The sequence below is a fragment of the Pagrus major genome, chromosome 14 (genome assembly GCF_040436345.1).
Source record: "Pagrus major chromosome 14, Pma_NU_1.0".
NCBI lineage: Eukaryota > Metazoa > Chordata > Actinopteri > Spariformes > Sparidae > Pagrus > Pagrus major.
The window spans coordinates 20,133,700-20,149,322 of record NC_133228.1 but is presented as its reverse complement, the minus strand read 5'-3'; the positions used below and the strand labels follow the sequence as shown (position 1 = coordinate 20,149,322).

Sequence of the window (15,623 nt, the reverse complement as noted above, 5' to 3'; positions counted from 1 at the left end):
AAGCACTTATTAAGCAATTTTAAAATTTTATAAACATCAGTTGGAACTTTAAATAATAAATAAACAATAAATAAATGCTTAATAAATGGTTAATTTAGCATTTTACTGTGTATAAACAGTGAAATAACTACTTTTACCATTTGTTAATAATGTTTATTATAAAGTGTTACTGTCTTTTTTGGTAAGATGTTGCTAGAACTGTCCTATAACTCATTTAGTGCTTTACATTTCATATTTGGCCAACCAAGAGAATAAAAACCAAAGATACTCAGTTTTGCAGTGAAAAAAACAAAAAACAAAACAGGAAATCAAACTGGTTTCCATTCATCTGTACGTCAACTGACTTATCAAATTATGCTTTACTTACGGCCTTTACAACATATATCCATTGACGGCAGCATGTAACTAAGTAAATTTACTCAAGTACTTTACTTGAGTACAATTTTGAGGTATTTGTACTTGAGTATTTCCATTATCTGCTACTTCTTCACCACTAGATTTTGGAAGCAAATATTGTACTTTTAACTTTACTACATTTATTTGTAAAGTTATTAGTTACTTTGCAGATTATTGCATCAGTTCAACTGGATAAAAATCGAACTAAAAAACAATAATGTGAATAATGCCGGATATTGAATCTGATAATCGATCAACCCATATACAATCCATATATTTAAGTATATGTATGATTTCTGTAGTTTTGATACTTAAGCACATTTCTTGCCAGAACATGTCTTTAAACACTACATTTAAAGGTGCGATGTGTAAGAATTACATTAAAAACATCCAAAAGTTGACTGCAGTTATCAACAAAATGTGAAGGAATAACATGACGTCTTTAAATTGTGTTGCAGAGAGAGCTACTGAAGTTAGCGTGCTAACCAGCTAGAAGCTCCTGTGCTAGTTGTGTACACACCAACAGTCCCCTGGTTCCAACTTCCAGTCATAGATAACCAAACTGCTCAGTGGAAACGAGGTTAAAAGTGCTCGGCTCTACCTGTTCTTAACAGTGCCATGTGACTGTTTTCTTTGGCAGGCCACACTGTACAGGCCAGCTCTTCTGATAATGTCCACAAGTTAGTTGACATTGTCTGAGCAACTGATTAAAAGGAACACATGTTCACGTTTATTCATTCACATTTCAAGCAATCTTTTTCAAGAGTGTGAAAGGGGATTGTTCACTTTGTCTCTGCTTTAGCTTCCCACACTCGTCGAAGCATTCATTTTAGGTAAGTTGTTTTTTTGCAAACAATTTTCAGGCAAACTGTTTACATTCACTTTGTAACAGCTGTTACTTTTTATCTGTTTTTTATGTGGGTGTCTGCTCATTAAGTTTGCAGTTCAGTCTGATATTGGCATTGCAAGCACTCCCTGATACATTTACAGAAGACAAGTTCAAATTCATCACAATTAAGCTGAGATGTTTTGATGAAGTTGAAGTTTACTCTAACCAGTTTGTCATTCATTACTTTATTCCAACACTTACACATGTACTTGGGTTTATCTCCCCCTTAGTAAATGCTAGCATTTAAAGGAGACCTGTGATGCTTTTTTGTTTTTTTCCTTTCCTTCAGCGTGTTATATTGGTTTTTGTGTATGTTAAAGATCTCGTAAGTTAAAGAGGTCCCCACCAGCAGAGGCTCCTCTCTCCCACAGAAAACACTGTTCCTGAAACGCCTCATCAGTGGCCCCGCCTTAAATTCTGTGACTTTGTGACATCACACTACGTCACCATATCATAACATTTGCATAATTTATGCCTAGCAGCTAGTTTGGTATGTAAGAATTGATTTGGGTCTGGGTCAGGCGTGTGTGAGCTGACCAATCAGAGGAGACTGGGCCTTAAAGAGACAGGAGCTTAAACAGAGCGGGAAATACAGTGCTGCAGCACTGGACAGTACGACAAAACTGATGGGCTTTTTGAGAATTACAGCTTGTAAACCTATCGTAATAGGAAAATTATGAGCCTGAAAATGAGCATAATATGTCCCCTTTAATTGTAATAAATCATGATCAATCACAGCCGATTACTGACACGATCTTGATTTTTTTGGTAGTTTTTTGTGTTTGTATATGAATCAACAACTTTTGCCAGATGTGAAAAACCAAGGCTCTACGTCTGTTGGCTTTCACAGCAGGAAACTTCAACAAACATCCCCCTATTTGTGCATCTCTTTGCTTCCTGACCTTCCCACAAAACAGAGACCTCGTATGATCCTGTCATGCCGGATCCTGAACGCATGAGCGCCATAAAACACACGTCTTGTACATCAACTTTTGGCTTTGAATGCATCCAGATGACATCTCCTCACATCTGATCGCATGTACGATTGTTCAGCCTTCATGAATCTTCACCAAAAGAACCTCTTGGTTCAAACTGTGAGCGGAGGAATTTTAACAAGCAACTAGCTGTCGCTGATGAAGTGAATGTGACGTCCATGGAGCGGTCAGTGGAGTGAAAATAAGGAAAAACAGGCAAATAGTGTGACATGGGTGACTCTTTTTGTTCTGTGTTGCCCCTCATACTGAGCTGCTCTGACTCCTGTTTGATTTTGGCAGAAATATTGCGCGAAATGTTCATGTTCGGCCGAAGCCACGTGCGTGCAAGCCAAGGGAAAGTATTACTGAAAAGAAGGAATTTGGCAACAAACTAATTTTGCTTTGGAGCGGACGAGACGAAAAACGAGTGCTGTTATTGAAAGAAGCCCTCCTGCGACCCGTGCAGCTGCCTCTACAACAGCCTGACCCTTTTATCCCCAGAGACCACAAGGCCTCTGTCAAGCTGTACACACATATAAGAGCACATGCACAATGCATGAAAAGTGTCGAGCATTTAAACTGCAGTAATTACTTGCTGAAGCTTGGAAGAGAGCTGGCTTTGTTCCCTCGGCTCAGGCTGGGGCGGGTGGGGTGAGAGCCAATGAGGGAAGAAAAACATGCAGGAAAAGTTAGGGGGGAGAAGTTTGCCATGTTGTGGCCAGTGTTGTCTCCTCTGACTACAGATATATGCACATACACTGCTAATGCTACTACACTGCTTGTACAACTGCTGCAAATGTGTAACCAGGAGGATTAACAGGAGGCACAAAGAGGACTGTTGATTTCTGTTGTTGGATCAGCGACAGTGGGAGCAGGGAAAAGGGATACTGCTGCTTTTGTTGGAGCCACAAAATAGGTAAGAAATTCAAGCTTGCAGGGCTGATATACAATCGAGATGAAAAGCCTCAAATGAGCAGAGTTAAAGAAACTGTGTGTGGTCAGTTTGACGAGTCTACAGCCTGGGAGACATGGACGGGACGCAAGTGAAGACAGAGGTGGATAGCAAGAAGGAGAAGGCAGTGGAAGAGGTGGTGCATCTTCGAAGAGAGATTGGCCTGCTGCCCGCCGTGTCCTTCATCATCGGCACAGTGGTGGGCAGTGGGATCTTCATCGCGCCCAAGGGAGTCCTGATGAACAGTGGCAGCGTGGGGCTCTCTCTGCTGGTGTGGGGGCTGTGTGGGATCCTCTCTATGTTTGGTAGGACGCCGTTTCTGCCATTTTATGTTGTTATTTACTCGATTACTGCATTGGTTTTGTACAGTGTGCGATGGAGAATGAAAACAATGTGGATCATTCATATTTTTCATATGGTTGTATAGATTAATTTAGCTTTATCATCAAGGTGAAGTTTGTAGTCCCTATATGCTGCTTACAAAATGATAGAATTATATAGATGGATTAAAAAATATTATTCAATAAAAGATAAACACAATAATATAGGACAGTCATTGTCGCATTCAGTGATAATTTTTGCTTTTTAAATCTATTTCTGGGTGTAAGTGCACATTTAACAACTCACTTTAATGTTTTCACTGTCTTTCAATGCATTTTTCAGTAGATATTTTTTTTAGATTATTATTAATTTCAATATTTAATCACTGAAATGTGTGTTTATGCACACTCAAGACCCCAAATCCAACATTAAACTTGACCATTTCGCTTAAAAGTTGTCCACAAGATACATAATAACAGCCTGCAGCTAGCGACTCTGTGAGCCCTTAGCTAACAACAGCATGCTAACATGTGCACGTTTGCCAATTTCATACATATGTCTGCAGTGCAAATCAACCACGAGTTTTCTACTGTGTGACTGTCGTTGGCGTGACGTCACGGTGATTTGGTCTACTGGACAAATAAAAACTTTGACCTCATGGTAGCAGTGCGAGATGAAAAGCAGGGGATCAACAAAGTTATTACGATTCCAAATTTCACAGCGATCCATGTCTTTTTCAAATTTTGTGGTACCGACCAACCGACAGCCCGACGATACCGTCCAAAGAACAACGCAGCCAGCATGCTCAAATATGTAATTAAAAACAACTATGATTATATAATGTTACATCTCTTGTTTGTCCCTGGTCTGCTCCCTGTTCCTTTAGGGGCCCTGTGCTATGCCGAACTGGGCACCAGTTTTTCAAAATCAGGGGGCCACTACACTTATCTGCTGGAGACACTGGGGCCACTGCCTGCCTTTTTACGACTCTGGGTTGAATTCTTATTCATCAGGTTTGTCATTTTTTTGCGTTTTGTCCTGTTTGTCCTGACTTTAAGGTCAGATCACGCCACATAACAAGCATACTTTCCATTTCCAGGCCATCTGTTTCTTCCTATGTGTCGCTGGCTTTCGGCCGATATGTGGTGGAGTCGTTCTTTGCGCCGTGCGCTGCTCCCACGGTGCTTATCAAACTGGTCAGCATCCTCGGAGTGAGTGAGTGGTTTATGTCTTCTCTTTCTATCCACAATACCATATTCACACGGCGGCCATTTTCATCCAACATCAGGCTCAGGGTTGGAGGCTCAAATGTCGTACTGCTGTGTTCCAGGTTGCAAGTCCAATAAACTTCGGGAATCTGACGGATTAGCGTGTGAATATGGTCTAGAGTACTCTATTAAGTGCAAGATCTAGATTCATAAGCTCCTCCTTCACCAGCTGTTTATGTTTCTGTCTCTGTAGCGTTTGTCGTTGCAATCAACTGCTGGAGTGTGAGCACGGCCTCTCGCACTCAGGTCACCCTCACCTTCATTAAGATGTTCGCTCTGGTCCTCATCATCATCCCCGGTGTCATCGCACTGGCTACAGGTAAAGATAAATTACAGCTGTTAGGTTCTATACATTTGTTGATAACGCTCACTCACTCCCTCTGCCTTTCTGCACTTCTCTTCATCTAGGGAAAACAGAGAATTTCCAGAATGGTTTTGAAGTTGCCTCATTAACATTGGATAGGTTGCCACTGGCCTTCTACAACGGCCTGTATGCCTATGGCGGATGGTAAGCATGCATTTATTGCAGAATCTGATGACGCTTCAGGTGTTTATTCCTCCAGGAGTTCTGGCTCCAACTCTGTCCTCCGTAGTCTGGCCGGCTCTGAGCTTCAATTCAAAACTCCTGATTGTCTTTTCACTTTTCCTTTAGGTTTTATCTGAACTTTGTCACAGAAGAGGTCATAAACCCAAACAGGTATTTTGCATTTGACATCTGCTCTACAGTCAAGCCGCGTTTCTTTGAAAATACTATCACTTCTCTCTGTGTGCATCCTGTGTTATCAGAACCATCCCACTGGCAATAATCTGCTCCATGGTGACGGTGACAGTCTTTTATGTGCTTGTAAATGTGGCCTACTACACCGTGATGACCCCCGCTGAGCTGCTGATGTCTGAGGCCGTGGCCGTGGTCAGTCTTCCCTGCATTTTAGTGGACACTCTTAGCAAATAGATTGTATGACGGTATGTCTAAATGTTGGCGTAATCCTGTGTCTCTGCAGACGTTTGCAAATCGTGCTCTCCAGGGAGTGGCGTCTTTGATTCCTGTTCTCGTGGCTCTATCCTGCCTCGGGGCGCTGAATGGTGGCTTCTTTGCTGTCCCCAGGTAATCTGGGCACAGATATGTTGTTACCGTCATTCATGTTTGTGCTTTAAAGACAGAGTGTGCAGGATTTTTGGATTAAAATGTACAACCCAAAGGTTTCCAACAATGTTTAAACCCAGAGAAATCGACAAGTTTAATCTAGGTAATTTTGTTTAGTCGCCTTTCGCTAACACTGCAAGGAGAGAGTCAAAGAGTGTGGAGATCAGAGCAGAATCTGATGGGTGTTTATTCCTACAGAAGGTCTGGCTCGCCATCCAACTCCGATTGTAAGTCTTACTGTTTGTGTTGCAGGATGCTGTTTGTGGGAGCCAGGGAGGGCCACTGGCCTCCCATCTTTTCCATGATTCACGTCCGCAGACAAACACCTCTGCCTGCTGTGCTGTTACTGGTAAAGTACTTTCTACATACCAGCAAAGCTAGCTGACAAGAGCTGTATGAATATGTCATGATAGCTGTATTGTCTGTCTCCAGTACCCCTTGGTGGTGTTGATGATACTCACTGGAGAGATCTACCAGCTCATCAACTTTGCCTCCTTCGCTCGCTGGTTCTTCATCGCCTTGGCAACCTTGGGGATGCTCATCCACCGATATCGCTTCCCCCTCCACCCAAGACCTTTCAAGGTTAGCGCGTCCGTGCCATTCTCCATTTTTTTTTACCGTCCAAGCTTTGTTTGACTTTGCTCTTTTCCTTTCTGACGACCCGAAGGTGCCCGTGATCATCGCCGTCACCTTCACAGTGGTTTGCTTCTTCATCGTGGGTCTGTCTCTGTACTCGGACCCCTGGAACACAGGGAGGAGCTGTATTCTCACACTGACCGGGGTCCCTGTTTACTATTTGACCGTCTACCGCTACCGCTTGCCCAATAGGTGGAGAGAAATCTTCAGTAAGTTGCACCAAAACAGTTCATAATTCAGTAAATCGAGGTGAGTGGCTTGTAGAGCATGGACAATTTTGGTTGTAACACAGAGAAGGAAATAGACTTTTTACACAAGAATCAGTCCAGGACAAAGACTCTGCTGGTCCAGAGCTTACAATTGTTTTCAACTTCGATTTGGCTACTAAACCCCACTCTGGACGTGTAATTCCAACTTTGTCAGGAATGAAAAGCCTTCTCAACTTTCATAACTCTGACTCTCGTCCATATCCCCAGACTACTTCAGCACGCAGCTGCAGATCCTCTTAGAAGTGGCTCAACAGGAAGTCCAGACATACTGAGGACCCCAAAGACTGCTTTCTACTGACAGACCTCCTGGATTCCACCTTAACAAGTCCTAGAGCCTTATTTCATTAGAGTTTAAAGGTGCAGTTTGTGGGATATGGCCAGAACTTTAGTTTCATTTAACAGAATGTGAAGAGGCAGTGGTGTTGCCAGTATGTCAAAGACGATCATGCACTGTGTCGCAGAGATGTTTTCTGAAGTTAGCAGTCGCCTCTAGTGTCCCCGCTTGCTGTGTCTCGTTGTCCCTGAAGTCATAGTCCGGGTCAGAGCTGCTGTAGATCACATCCGTACTGTATCCCCTGTCGTCAAACTGTCCTCAGTCTGTCTTGGGGGCTGTGTTCAGTCCCAGTTTGGTGTCCAGCTGTACTCCCTCTCAGGCTGCCAAATCCAGTTGAGCTGGGACCTGTTGCCCTTGGTGACGCCCCCTGTGATCCGTGGTCCTGGTTCAGGCAGAATTTAGAGCCACTGGCTCCACGGCTAACTGAGCCGTGAGCTTATTAGCCAGCAGTAGCTAGTTAGAGCCGAGGATAGATAGCAAAGGGCAGCAGTTGCCGGTTATATTAATGATATGCTGCCCCAGATGTTTTGGGAACTCCATTCAAATTCTGGCCATATTCTACAAATGACATCTTTATACTAGTGTGTTTTATGTGTCCATTTTGATACTGAGATGCTATGTCAAGGAAACTTTCACAACTGTGGTATTAATAGGTGACTGCTGTTGTAGATTTCTACTTGAAAACTAGGATTTTAAAGAGAGTAAGTAAGTTAGTTGCTTATGTTGCTCCAGTGTCAGATTAACCTCCATGTACCACTGGAGTAAGAGGTACTTCGCTCTATTGCAGTGATTTGTATGTACATCTGAAGTTCTGCTCATGATAGTCTTCTTTTTTTTTACTAAGTTCTGTAAGAACCAATAAACTCATTTCTGAGTCAGAGACAATCAACGAAAGGTTTCAACTTTTATTCAAATATAAATAAAGGCAACAGGGTTTCAACACTCGAACACTGTAGCTGGTGTGAAGTTGAACAAATTGTCTACATTGATTAAAAGGGTAACTCCACCTATTCACATATTGCAGTGTGTTTACTACTGCGTATATGAAAAAAAGGAGCATAAAGCCTTTTGTAGCTCCAGAGGAGGCTGCATGTAATCTGATAAGTTGCATTGTGGGTAATGTAGGCACCAAGTTTTGAAAAAACAGCCCACTGGTCGAGCACAGCGCTCCAAAATACATAGCCAGAGATACATTTTTTCCCCCATATTCTTCTTCCTTTTCAAAACTTGGTGCCTACATTACCTACAATGCAACTTAGCCACTCAGTGACATCAATGGAGGCAATTTATCAGATTACATGCTGCTCCTCAAGACCTTTAAGCACACTTAAACGTGTAAAATTGGTGGAGATTCCCTTTAAATGTGAGCTACAGGGCAAATCAAAGCGTATTGACAGTCAACTACATGACTAAATAAAAAGCCCCTCGTGTTGCATGAGGCACCAACACCAACAGATTTATTATACAGTCATAGAAATACACCAACTTCAGAAAACAGAACAAGCTGAATCCTTTGAAAACATTTCACTCTTGCATGTCACTCAGCTGTGCACAGATCAACTCACTGCAACTCACACAGAAACACCCATCCTCACAAACCTGAAGGAATTATTAAAGCTGTACATTATTTTGTGGCATTTTCAACACAAAAACAGTACACATCCCGTTCTTTCCTCTAAAGATGGTGCTGCAAAAAACTGCTCTGCTTAGAACTAAACACTACTCCCTCTATGTTCTATTCGTGCTGAACAGAAAAATACAAAAGGTCATTTGCATCTTTATTGAAAACTAACACAATCTGTTCTGATCAGACACAAAATATTCTGCATTTTGTTCCCAAAGATATGTTGTTGACAGGAGGCGTCACTGCGTGCAGAATGTCCCTCTATGCAGGTACAAAGTGCTGATACTGGCATACAGAAGAACAATTACTAAAAGTCAAAAGGTGAAGACAATTCTACGATTAATCTACAGAGACAATCTTACTGCTGTTAGTGCTACTTGTATTACTTTGCCATTGTTTGTTGCTAAATATCCTGCATCACAATCTAAAAGTGTACTAGTCAATTCCAGGAGGCACAGAAGCGTCTCACTGGCTCACCAGGCAATATACGGTCTTTCCATTTTCATATGTAAAAGCTAAAATTATATATTAATATGTGCAAATCAACTTACATATACACTTAGACACATTTCTCTTCTCTAGCAATTCCTTCGAGAGTACAGACAGATGACAGGAAGGATAAATGTTGAAATAAAACAGGATCATGTGTAAAGTTTCCACATGGATAGAAAGAAAAAAAGATAAAAGAGGCAGTTGGATCTCAGGAACAAATAAGCCAGACGTGAAGAGAAAAGATGTGAGCAGCCTGCAAGTTTGACCTGGTAACGAAAATTAAAGTGTCCACATCTCTTTACATTTTTTTCTTCTCTTCAACTTTAGTCCCCACAGGGGCCAGAAACATCCAGAGGAAAGCAAAGCAGATGCAAAAGAAAGCAAATGATCTTTAAATAAAACATTTTGGCACTTACTGGAGCATTAAAGCTATAAAAAGGGGTCAGATGAATGACTACAGCAGCCGAATGGAATGCTGAAACTCATTAATTTAGTCACAGTAAAAGCACCGTTTTACTTTGGTATATATATATATATATATCTAAAAACTTTGTGGATTTTACCTTTAATCCATATACGAAACAGTCTGTGGTATTGATTTCTGGCTGGCAAAACCAAATTATATCCTGTGTTGATGATATTCTAACAGTATGCTTTATATTCTTGGTGAAACATTATCTGCAGCTCCTTTTATTTGGTGTCTCACTCCGACCAAGTTATTATAAATCAACAATTAATGTCCAAAATCTGTCAACTTCCCCAAATTTGTTTTCTTAAAAAAGGTGCAATATGTCAACTGTCAAAGTCATAGTAAAAACAAATAGTCAACAGAGTAACTGCTAGCTGTAGCTGCCATTAAATAGTTAGCTCAGTAAACTGTGCAGCTAGCGGTTCGGACTGGGAGCTCTGGGACCGGGGGGAGAATTATTGTTTACTCTGCTAGTACAGGAGTTTTGGACCAGGACATGTCGGGGATAGCTGTATAGCATGCTAACTTCTGTAACACAATACACAGACATCGTAGTGTCAAAACTGCTATTTATTTGCATTCTGTTGGTAATTTTAGTTAAAATTGTAACGTTTTCAATGAGAAATTCTTGCATATTGCCCCTTTAAAGTTTGGGTCATTTGTCATACATTTACATCTGCTTTGCCGTTTCTGCCTGGGGTTTCCCAACTAGTGTTTATGACATCAGATGACACGTCCATGTGAATTTTTTTTTTACGACTTTTGGCCCTCAGGCTACTTAAACTGAGGGATTAAGTCAGACCAGCTGATATTAGCTGTACCCAAGTCCTCATCAACCAGACCAGAGAAGCTAATGTCCACCAGTATCTTGCTCAGGCTGTCGTTCATTGTGTCCAGCACCAGGCCCTCTGTGATCGAGCGGTTAGCCGGCGTGGCGCCTCCCGCCTGAAGCAGCTCTCTGGAGCATTCCATGGGAGAGTCTGACGGTCCGGTCGCCCTGGAGGGGGCGGACGTGAACAGCTCTCTGGGGGAGCTGAACAGAGGCCAGTCTTTAAAGGGAGTGCTGTTGAAGCTGAAGGTGGTGTAGTCGTGCCGCGGCGTGACGGCAGGACCACCTGGCGTGCGAATGGGGCTGAAGTCCAGAACGTCGTGGCTCCCTTTGCCCACAGGGGTCACTTTCCACTGCTCGGGGAAGACATTGGTTGGGGGCTTGCTGGGCGTGGAGGAGGTCAGGTGGCTGCTGCCTTTTATGGGGGTCTTGAAGGAGTACTCCCGGTCAGGGCTGTGTTGCTCATGCTTGGGCTCGTCCAGTTCCGTGTCTCGCATTTCCTGGAAAGTTGAAGCATCGCAGGCGACGCCAGAGTCAAAGAAAGTGTTATCAGGGCAGAGGAGCACGGGCTCCTCGTGCGCAGAGTGAACCAGGCACTGTTTACGTCGAGAGCTGCTGGCTTGTCTCTTCGGAAGGGATTTAGGAGTCGGGCATTTAATTGGAACAGGAACTGGCTCCTCCTTCACCTCCAGCTTGACGTCTGGACTCTTCTGAGGATACATCACCATGGCTGGGACGTCACTTTGGGCCACCTGGGGGACATACAACCACGCACTTTAAAATTACACCAGTAACTGCGGGGTATGTACAGCTTTTTAAGAGTAGGATTCAAGCAGTTTCAAGCAGTTTTAAGGTTCCAGACTCTCATGCACTACACGACACATTTCACAGAATTCTTTTATACCTGCAGCAATCATTGTAGGCTATATTGTCACTTGGTTTATTTTACCAGCTCTGTCACTGTCCTTCATTGTCACATCCCGACACAAAATGTTGGCAAGGCAAAATTGAGCCGGTCCTGACCAATATTTCTCCCTGAAGCTTATCCCACATGACTTTGATGGTAAAAAATGTAATCTGTCAAATCACCAGGAACAGTGTGCGATTTGATTCAGCCATAATCATGCATGACAATGTCTTTACCTTCGGAGCTATCCGCACTCTCTTGGCTCCCCGCGAAGCGTTCGGTTTCTGCTGCACGCAGGAGGTAAACTGGGCCGACGAGGACGGCAGGTAGACAGAGGAGGGGACGGGGAGCTGGATCGGAACCAAGTACGACTCGGTTCGTGGGAGGAGAGGTTTCATCCTTCTCTCTGAGCGAAGAGAAGACAACAACGACTCAGAGCAGAGCATCTTATTTAAGACATTTTCATACTACAAACAATCAAAGACGTCCTTCTGCCCGTGTTAACTCACCAGAGCCGGTTGGTGTTTTTCTTGGATCAGGATGCATCCTCTTTTGTTGCTGTGGAAAATAAAAAACACATTATCACTTTAAAAATCTGTGGTTCCTGACTACACTTTAGTGACAACCTGTGTTCTCTCCAAGCTAGAACACACAAAAGTCAGAGTTAGACCTCTTCTAACACGTTATGTAGGAGGGAATGTGTATGACATTCATTGTAGAACAAAGCAAGTGGTATGAAAGAAGACTAGTCTTTGAGTGTGACTTCAGTCTCCCTGCAGCTCATATCATCGCCTCCTGCAATGACAAAAAAAAGCTTTCCCTAGACTTTAGTCCTCCAGCAGCAGCCGCACTCTCTGGGTAAAAGGGTCTGGTGACCTGGTGGCCTGTGAAAGTGATGATTTTCTGACTTTCTGTCCCTTTTCTGTTCTGAAGAGTGTCCCTAGACAAATGAAAGAAGGGCAAATCCAGCTTACTTGGTTGGAATGTAAAAGCATTGGCACCAGAACAGGAGCAGTCATTGGGTCACAACCAGGCTGTAGAGAAAGATGTGGAATGAAAGGGAAGAAATGAAGATTGGAAAACAAAACTCCATACATACATACGAGGAACATGGTGACTTGAGAAATGTTTTAAAAAATAACAGCATTAGCCTCCCAATATGTGTCTCGTCTGTGTTGAAGCATTCATTATGTGACACGACACCATGGTTGAGAGTAATGACACGAAACATACAACAAAAATCTATGCAGTTCAATGGCCTTCCTCATTATAAAGTTGGAAGAATGTGAAAAGGGTGATGGCAATAAGAAGTCTGTGAGCTCACCTTGTACACCTGATCAAGAGTGAGGCACCGGTTGGCCTCAGGCCGGATCGTCCAGAAAGAGACTTTACCATCTGGTGACGTCTCGCGGAGGAACATGTCGTGCAAAGAGAGGTTGTGGCGAATAGAATTCTGCAATGAGAAAAGAGGAAAAAAATCTTGAATGTATGTCTCAGTAGTGATATTTGAAAACTTGAATTTGTTACGTGTGCTTATTATCCATTTATGTGTTCTGAAGTACCTTCCATCCTGGTTTGGCCACCTCTCGGAAGTAAGGGAAGTGGTCCTCGATCCACGTGTAAATCTCTTTCAGCGTCATCCTCCTGTTCTTCCGGCTGTTGATAGCAAACTGGATCATGGCCATGTAGGAGTATGCTGGCCTCTCTGACTGGGGCTGCTGAACCGCTTCTACATCCATTTGTGTACTTTGTGCCTGTGCAAGAAAGGTGGAAAAAGAAATAAGAGGAATTAAATTCATGTATTAAACTGGATTATCATCTAATCATTTCAGATCTAGCAGCACAACAGTTTTCTGCAATCCCAGTGAAGATCATTGGCAGTTTATGCAGAGCAGTTAAAGGATTATGTTTTGGGGACATGCCTGAGATCAGTGTTTTCCTTCACACGTGCACATGTATTCACATCATCATACTGAGGTGACAGGAAAAGAGCAGCTGACCTGAGAAGTCTGTGATTCTTGGTTCTCCTTGTCGGTCGTCTGCTTGTCAGTATCTGATTCCAAGGCACATGTGCTCATTCTGCCCAGCCACTGAATATTGGTGAGGCTGTCATCTAAAGGACCACAATCCAGATCCTTATTCACTGATAAAGAAAAGCAAAAACCATTATTGCTTAAACAAAGGAAGAATTAGATATAGGTAACCAAATCAGTGCTCTTAAAGAGGTTAGAAAATACATTTAAACTCCACACAGTTATACTTGAAATCACATCTTAGTGGAAAAAACCTATTTTCATACATGTTTTAATCCCTGTGAGAGCTTTAGCATCCGGAGATTGCATAGTTTCTGCTTTCACAGGCTGACCAGCTGTAGAGACGTCATCCCCCGCAGCAGCAGGCTGACAAACAGATCCACTGTCACTGCTCCCATTCCCGCTGAGAAGGATGAACTTGTTTGGTCCCTGGACCCCACACTCTTTGCCTTTGGCAGTGAGGGCCCCGATAACACTTTGAAGGTCCGCTGTTTTGGGAATGACGACCACCTGTGTGTCAGACATGGAAGGGTGATCCAGAATGTGGATCCCATTGAGGAATGACTGGCTGGCAGCTGATTTTGGAGGTTCTTTGGGGTCTGGTGCAGCCGGCTGGCTCGGCGGTGCAGCTGCTGGCGGATCATTTTGCTGAAAAGGCAGCTTTCTTCTGAGGATCAGGGGTCTCCTTGGGCTCCGTCTCATTGTCTTCAAATCATTGAAAATACACCTTGGTGTTCACTGGTATTCTGTAGAAAAACAACACAAATGTATAGTTTTAAAGCCTGCCAAACAAAAGAAAAACATCCAGCTTTTATTACTTCCTTCTTTCTAACTGTATCATACCAAGACACCTTGAACAGCCACAAATACTGGTAGATTAACGTTTACCTGAATTCAATGCAAAAGTTACTAGCTAGCAACAGTTAGCAACAGTTAGCTTAGGCTGGATTCAAACCGTTTCTCCATAAACTGACCGGTTGAGACTGACAGGAAGGAGTCAGTTAATGTCCAATACCAGTCAGAATAAAACTCAACACCGGTCGGACAGGCTGTTGGACTTCAAGATGAAATTCAGCTTCACAATGTCCGTGTGTTAGTTTTGTTTTTTTTCCCAGTTTAGCAGCCTGTTTCCAGATATCGGTTGTCAGTTGTTCCCTCGCGACTCCTGGCCCCTGGAACAACAGTCGTTGTCTACAGTTGACGACGCGTTTTGTGTAACGTTTACCGCTGATTCCCTGGCAAACCTCCAAAAGTTCACATGCATTCATATTCGACTTTACTTAAAAACAATAAAAAAGAAGCTAGCCCGTGCTCTCGCAAATTCGGCTGGTAGACGACTCGCCAGAAAGCTTTCTATCTCAAAAGAAGTCCAGATTCGCACGGTTATCACCCACTAGTTAGCTAGCTAATAGCTAATGCTAAATGTGGCAACAAGAGGTGGTGCAATTACGTAAGGCGGTTCAAATTGTATTAAAACAAGCGCTGCATTGTTCGTGAGGTATGCCGAATTAAAGAGTTATATCTAAATATTGATACAACATTTCAAATGATTTCAAAACTGAGATACATTTGAAGAAAAATCTTGAAAATATTACAACGCCATATTTCTTAAGTTGAGTTCAGTGTTCGAGCCGTTGACACGCACAAAAGAAATGCATTAATTTAACAGTTATTTGGAGGAAATATCTGAGGAAATACAGATTAACCTTTGCACAAGTCACAACTTTCTCTCAGCTAAAGTCAGTGTCAGCTCTCGGTGTTTGGAAGCTAAACTCAGTTAGCTAGGTGGCTAACCACAACGAAACAGCTAACGTTAGCTAGCTCACTAACTACCGTATTGCAACGAACAACAAAGCCGGGTAAAGCCTAACCTTCATATTACTGCCACGTTTCAGGCAATTCCGCTCGGCTTGGCTCCTGCTAATAGTTGAAAGACACTGTTCATATTGTTAAAACAACTGATCCACGATGTCTATGGTAGTCGTCTATTTACATGCCGTCAGGTCGATTCCAGAAACGTTTTTGAATTTTGGCGCTGTGGGTGCTGCCTCTGTCACTTTGATCACGTGGTATGAAGGTGGGCCAA

At 42.9% G+C, this 15,623-nt stretch overlaps 2 protein-coding genes across 4 annotated transcripts; one reads left to right on the top strand and one right to left on the bottom strand.

The window, feature by feature from the left end:
* Positions 1-1,145: 1,145 nt before the first annotated feature.
* LOC141008338 (cystine/glutamate transporter) lies at positions 1,146-8,077 on the top strand. Of its 3 annotated transcripts, none has more exons than XM_073480653.1 (13): positions 1,146-3,175; positions 3,262-3,516; positions 4,419-4,545; positions 4,632-4,747; positions 4,994-5,119; positions 5,209-5,308; positions 5,453-5,497; positions 5,587-5,710; positions 5,802-5,905; positions 6,197-6,293; positions 6,377-6,526; positions 6,612-6,789; positions 7,057-8,077. In XM_073480653.1, exons 2-13 carry the CDS (start codon positions 3,288-3,290, stop codon positions 7,119-7,121), a joined length of 1,461 nt encoding a protein of 486 aa, XP_073336754.1. In that variant the 5' UTR covers positions 1,146-3,175; positions 3,262-3,287; the 3' UTR covers positions 7,122-8,077. The 3 variants fall into 3 exon arrangements, with proteins under 3 accessions (XP_073336754.1, XP_073336755.1, XP_073336753.1); XM_073480654.1 differs by having other exon boundaries at positions 1,148-1,229; positions 3,068-3,516; XM_073480652.1 differs by having other exon boundaries at positions 1,153-1,229; positions 2,136-3,516.
* Positions 8,078-8,613: 536 nt separating this feature from the next.
* On the bottom strand, positions 8,614-15,545 carry foxm1 (forkhead box M1). Its single transcript, XM_073480651.1, has 9 exons — positions 15,409-15,545; positions 13,804-14,283; positions 13,505-13,647; positions 13,067-13,258; positions 12,829-12,957; positions 12,479-12,538; positions 12,014-12,062; positions 11,741-11,910; positions 8,614-11,349 (listed from the first exon to the last, which is right to left on the bottom strand). Exons 2-9 carry the CDS (start codon positions 14,237-14,239, stop codon positions 10,543-10,545), a joined length of 1,986 nt encoding a protein of 661 aa, XP_073336752.1. The 5' UTR covers positions 14,240-14,283; positions 15,409-15,545; the 3' UTR covers positions 8,614-10,542.
* Positions 15,546-15,623: the final 78 nt, after the last annotated feature.

Excerpts from the sequence above, each read along its gene's own strand:
- LOC141008338 (XM_073480653.1), top strand. The coding sequence starts at position 3,288 with ATGGACGGGACGCAAGTGAAGACAGAGGTGGATAGCAAGAAGGAGAAG. Across the intron at positions 5,309-5,452 it reads CTGTATGCCTATGGCGGATG|GTTTTATCTGAACTTTGTCA; the intron begins GTAAGCATGCAT and ends CTTTTCCTTTAG. Across the intron at positions 6,527-6,611 it reads TCCACCCAAGACCTTTCAAG|GTGCCCGTGATCATCGCCGT; the intron begins GTTAGCGCGTCC and ends GACGACCCGAAG.
- foxm1 (XM_073480651.1), bottom strand. The coding sequence starts at position 14,239 with ATGAGACGGAGCCCAAGGAGACCCCTGATCCTCAGAAGAAAGCTGCCT. Across the intron at positions 13,648-13,803 it reads TCTCACAGGGATTAAAACAT|TGAATAAGGATCTGGATTGT; the intron begins GTATGAAAATAG and ends TTTCTTTATCAG. Across the intron at positions 12,958-13,066 it reads TGGCCAAACCAGGATGGAAG|AATTCTATTCGCCACAACCT; the intron begins GTACTTCAGAAC and ends TTCTCATTGCAG.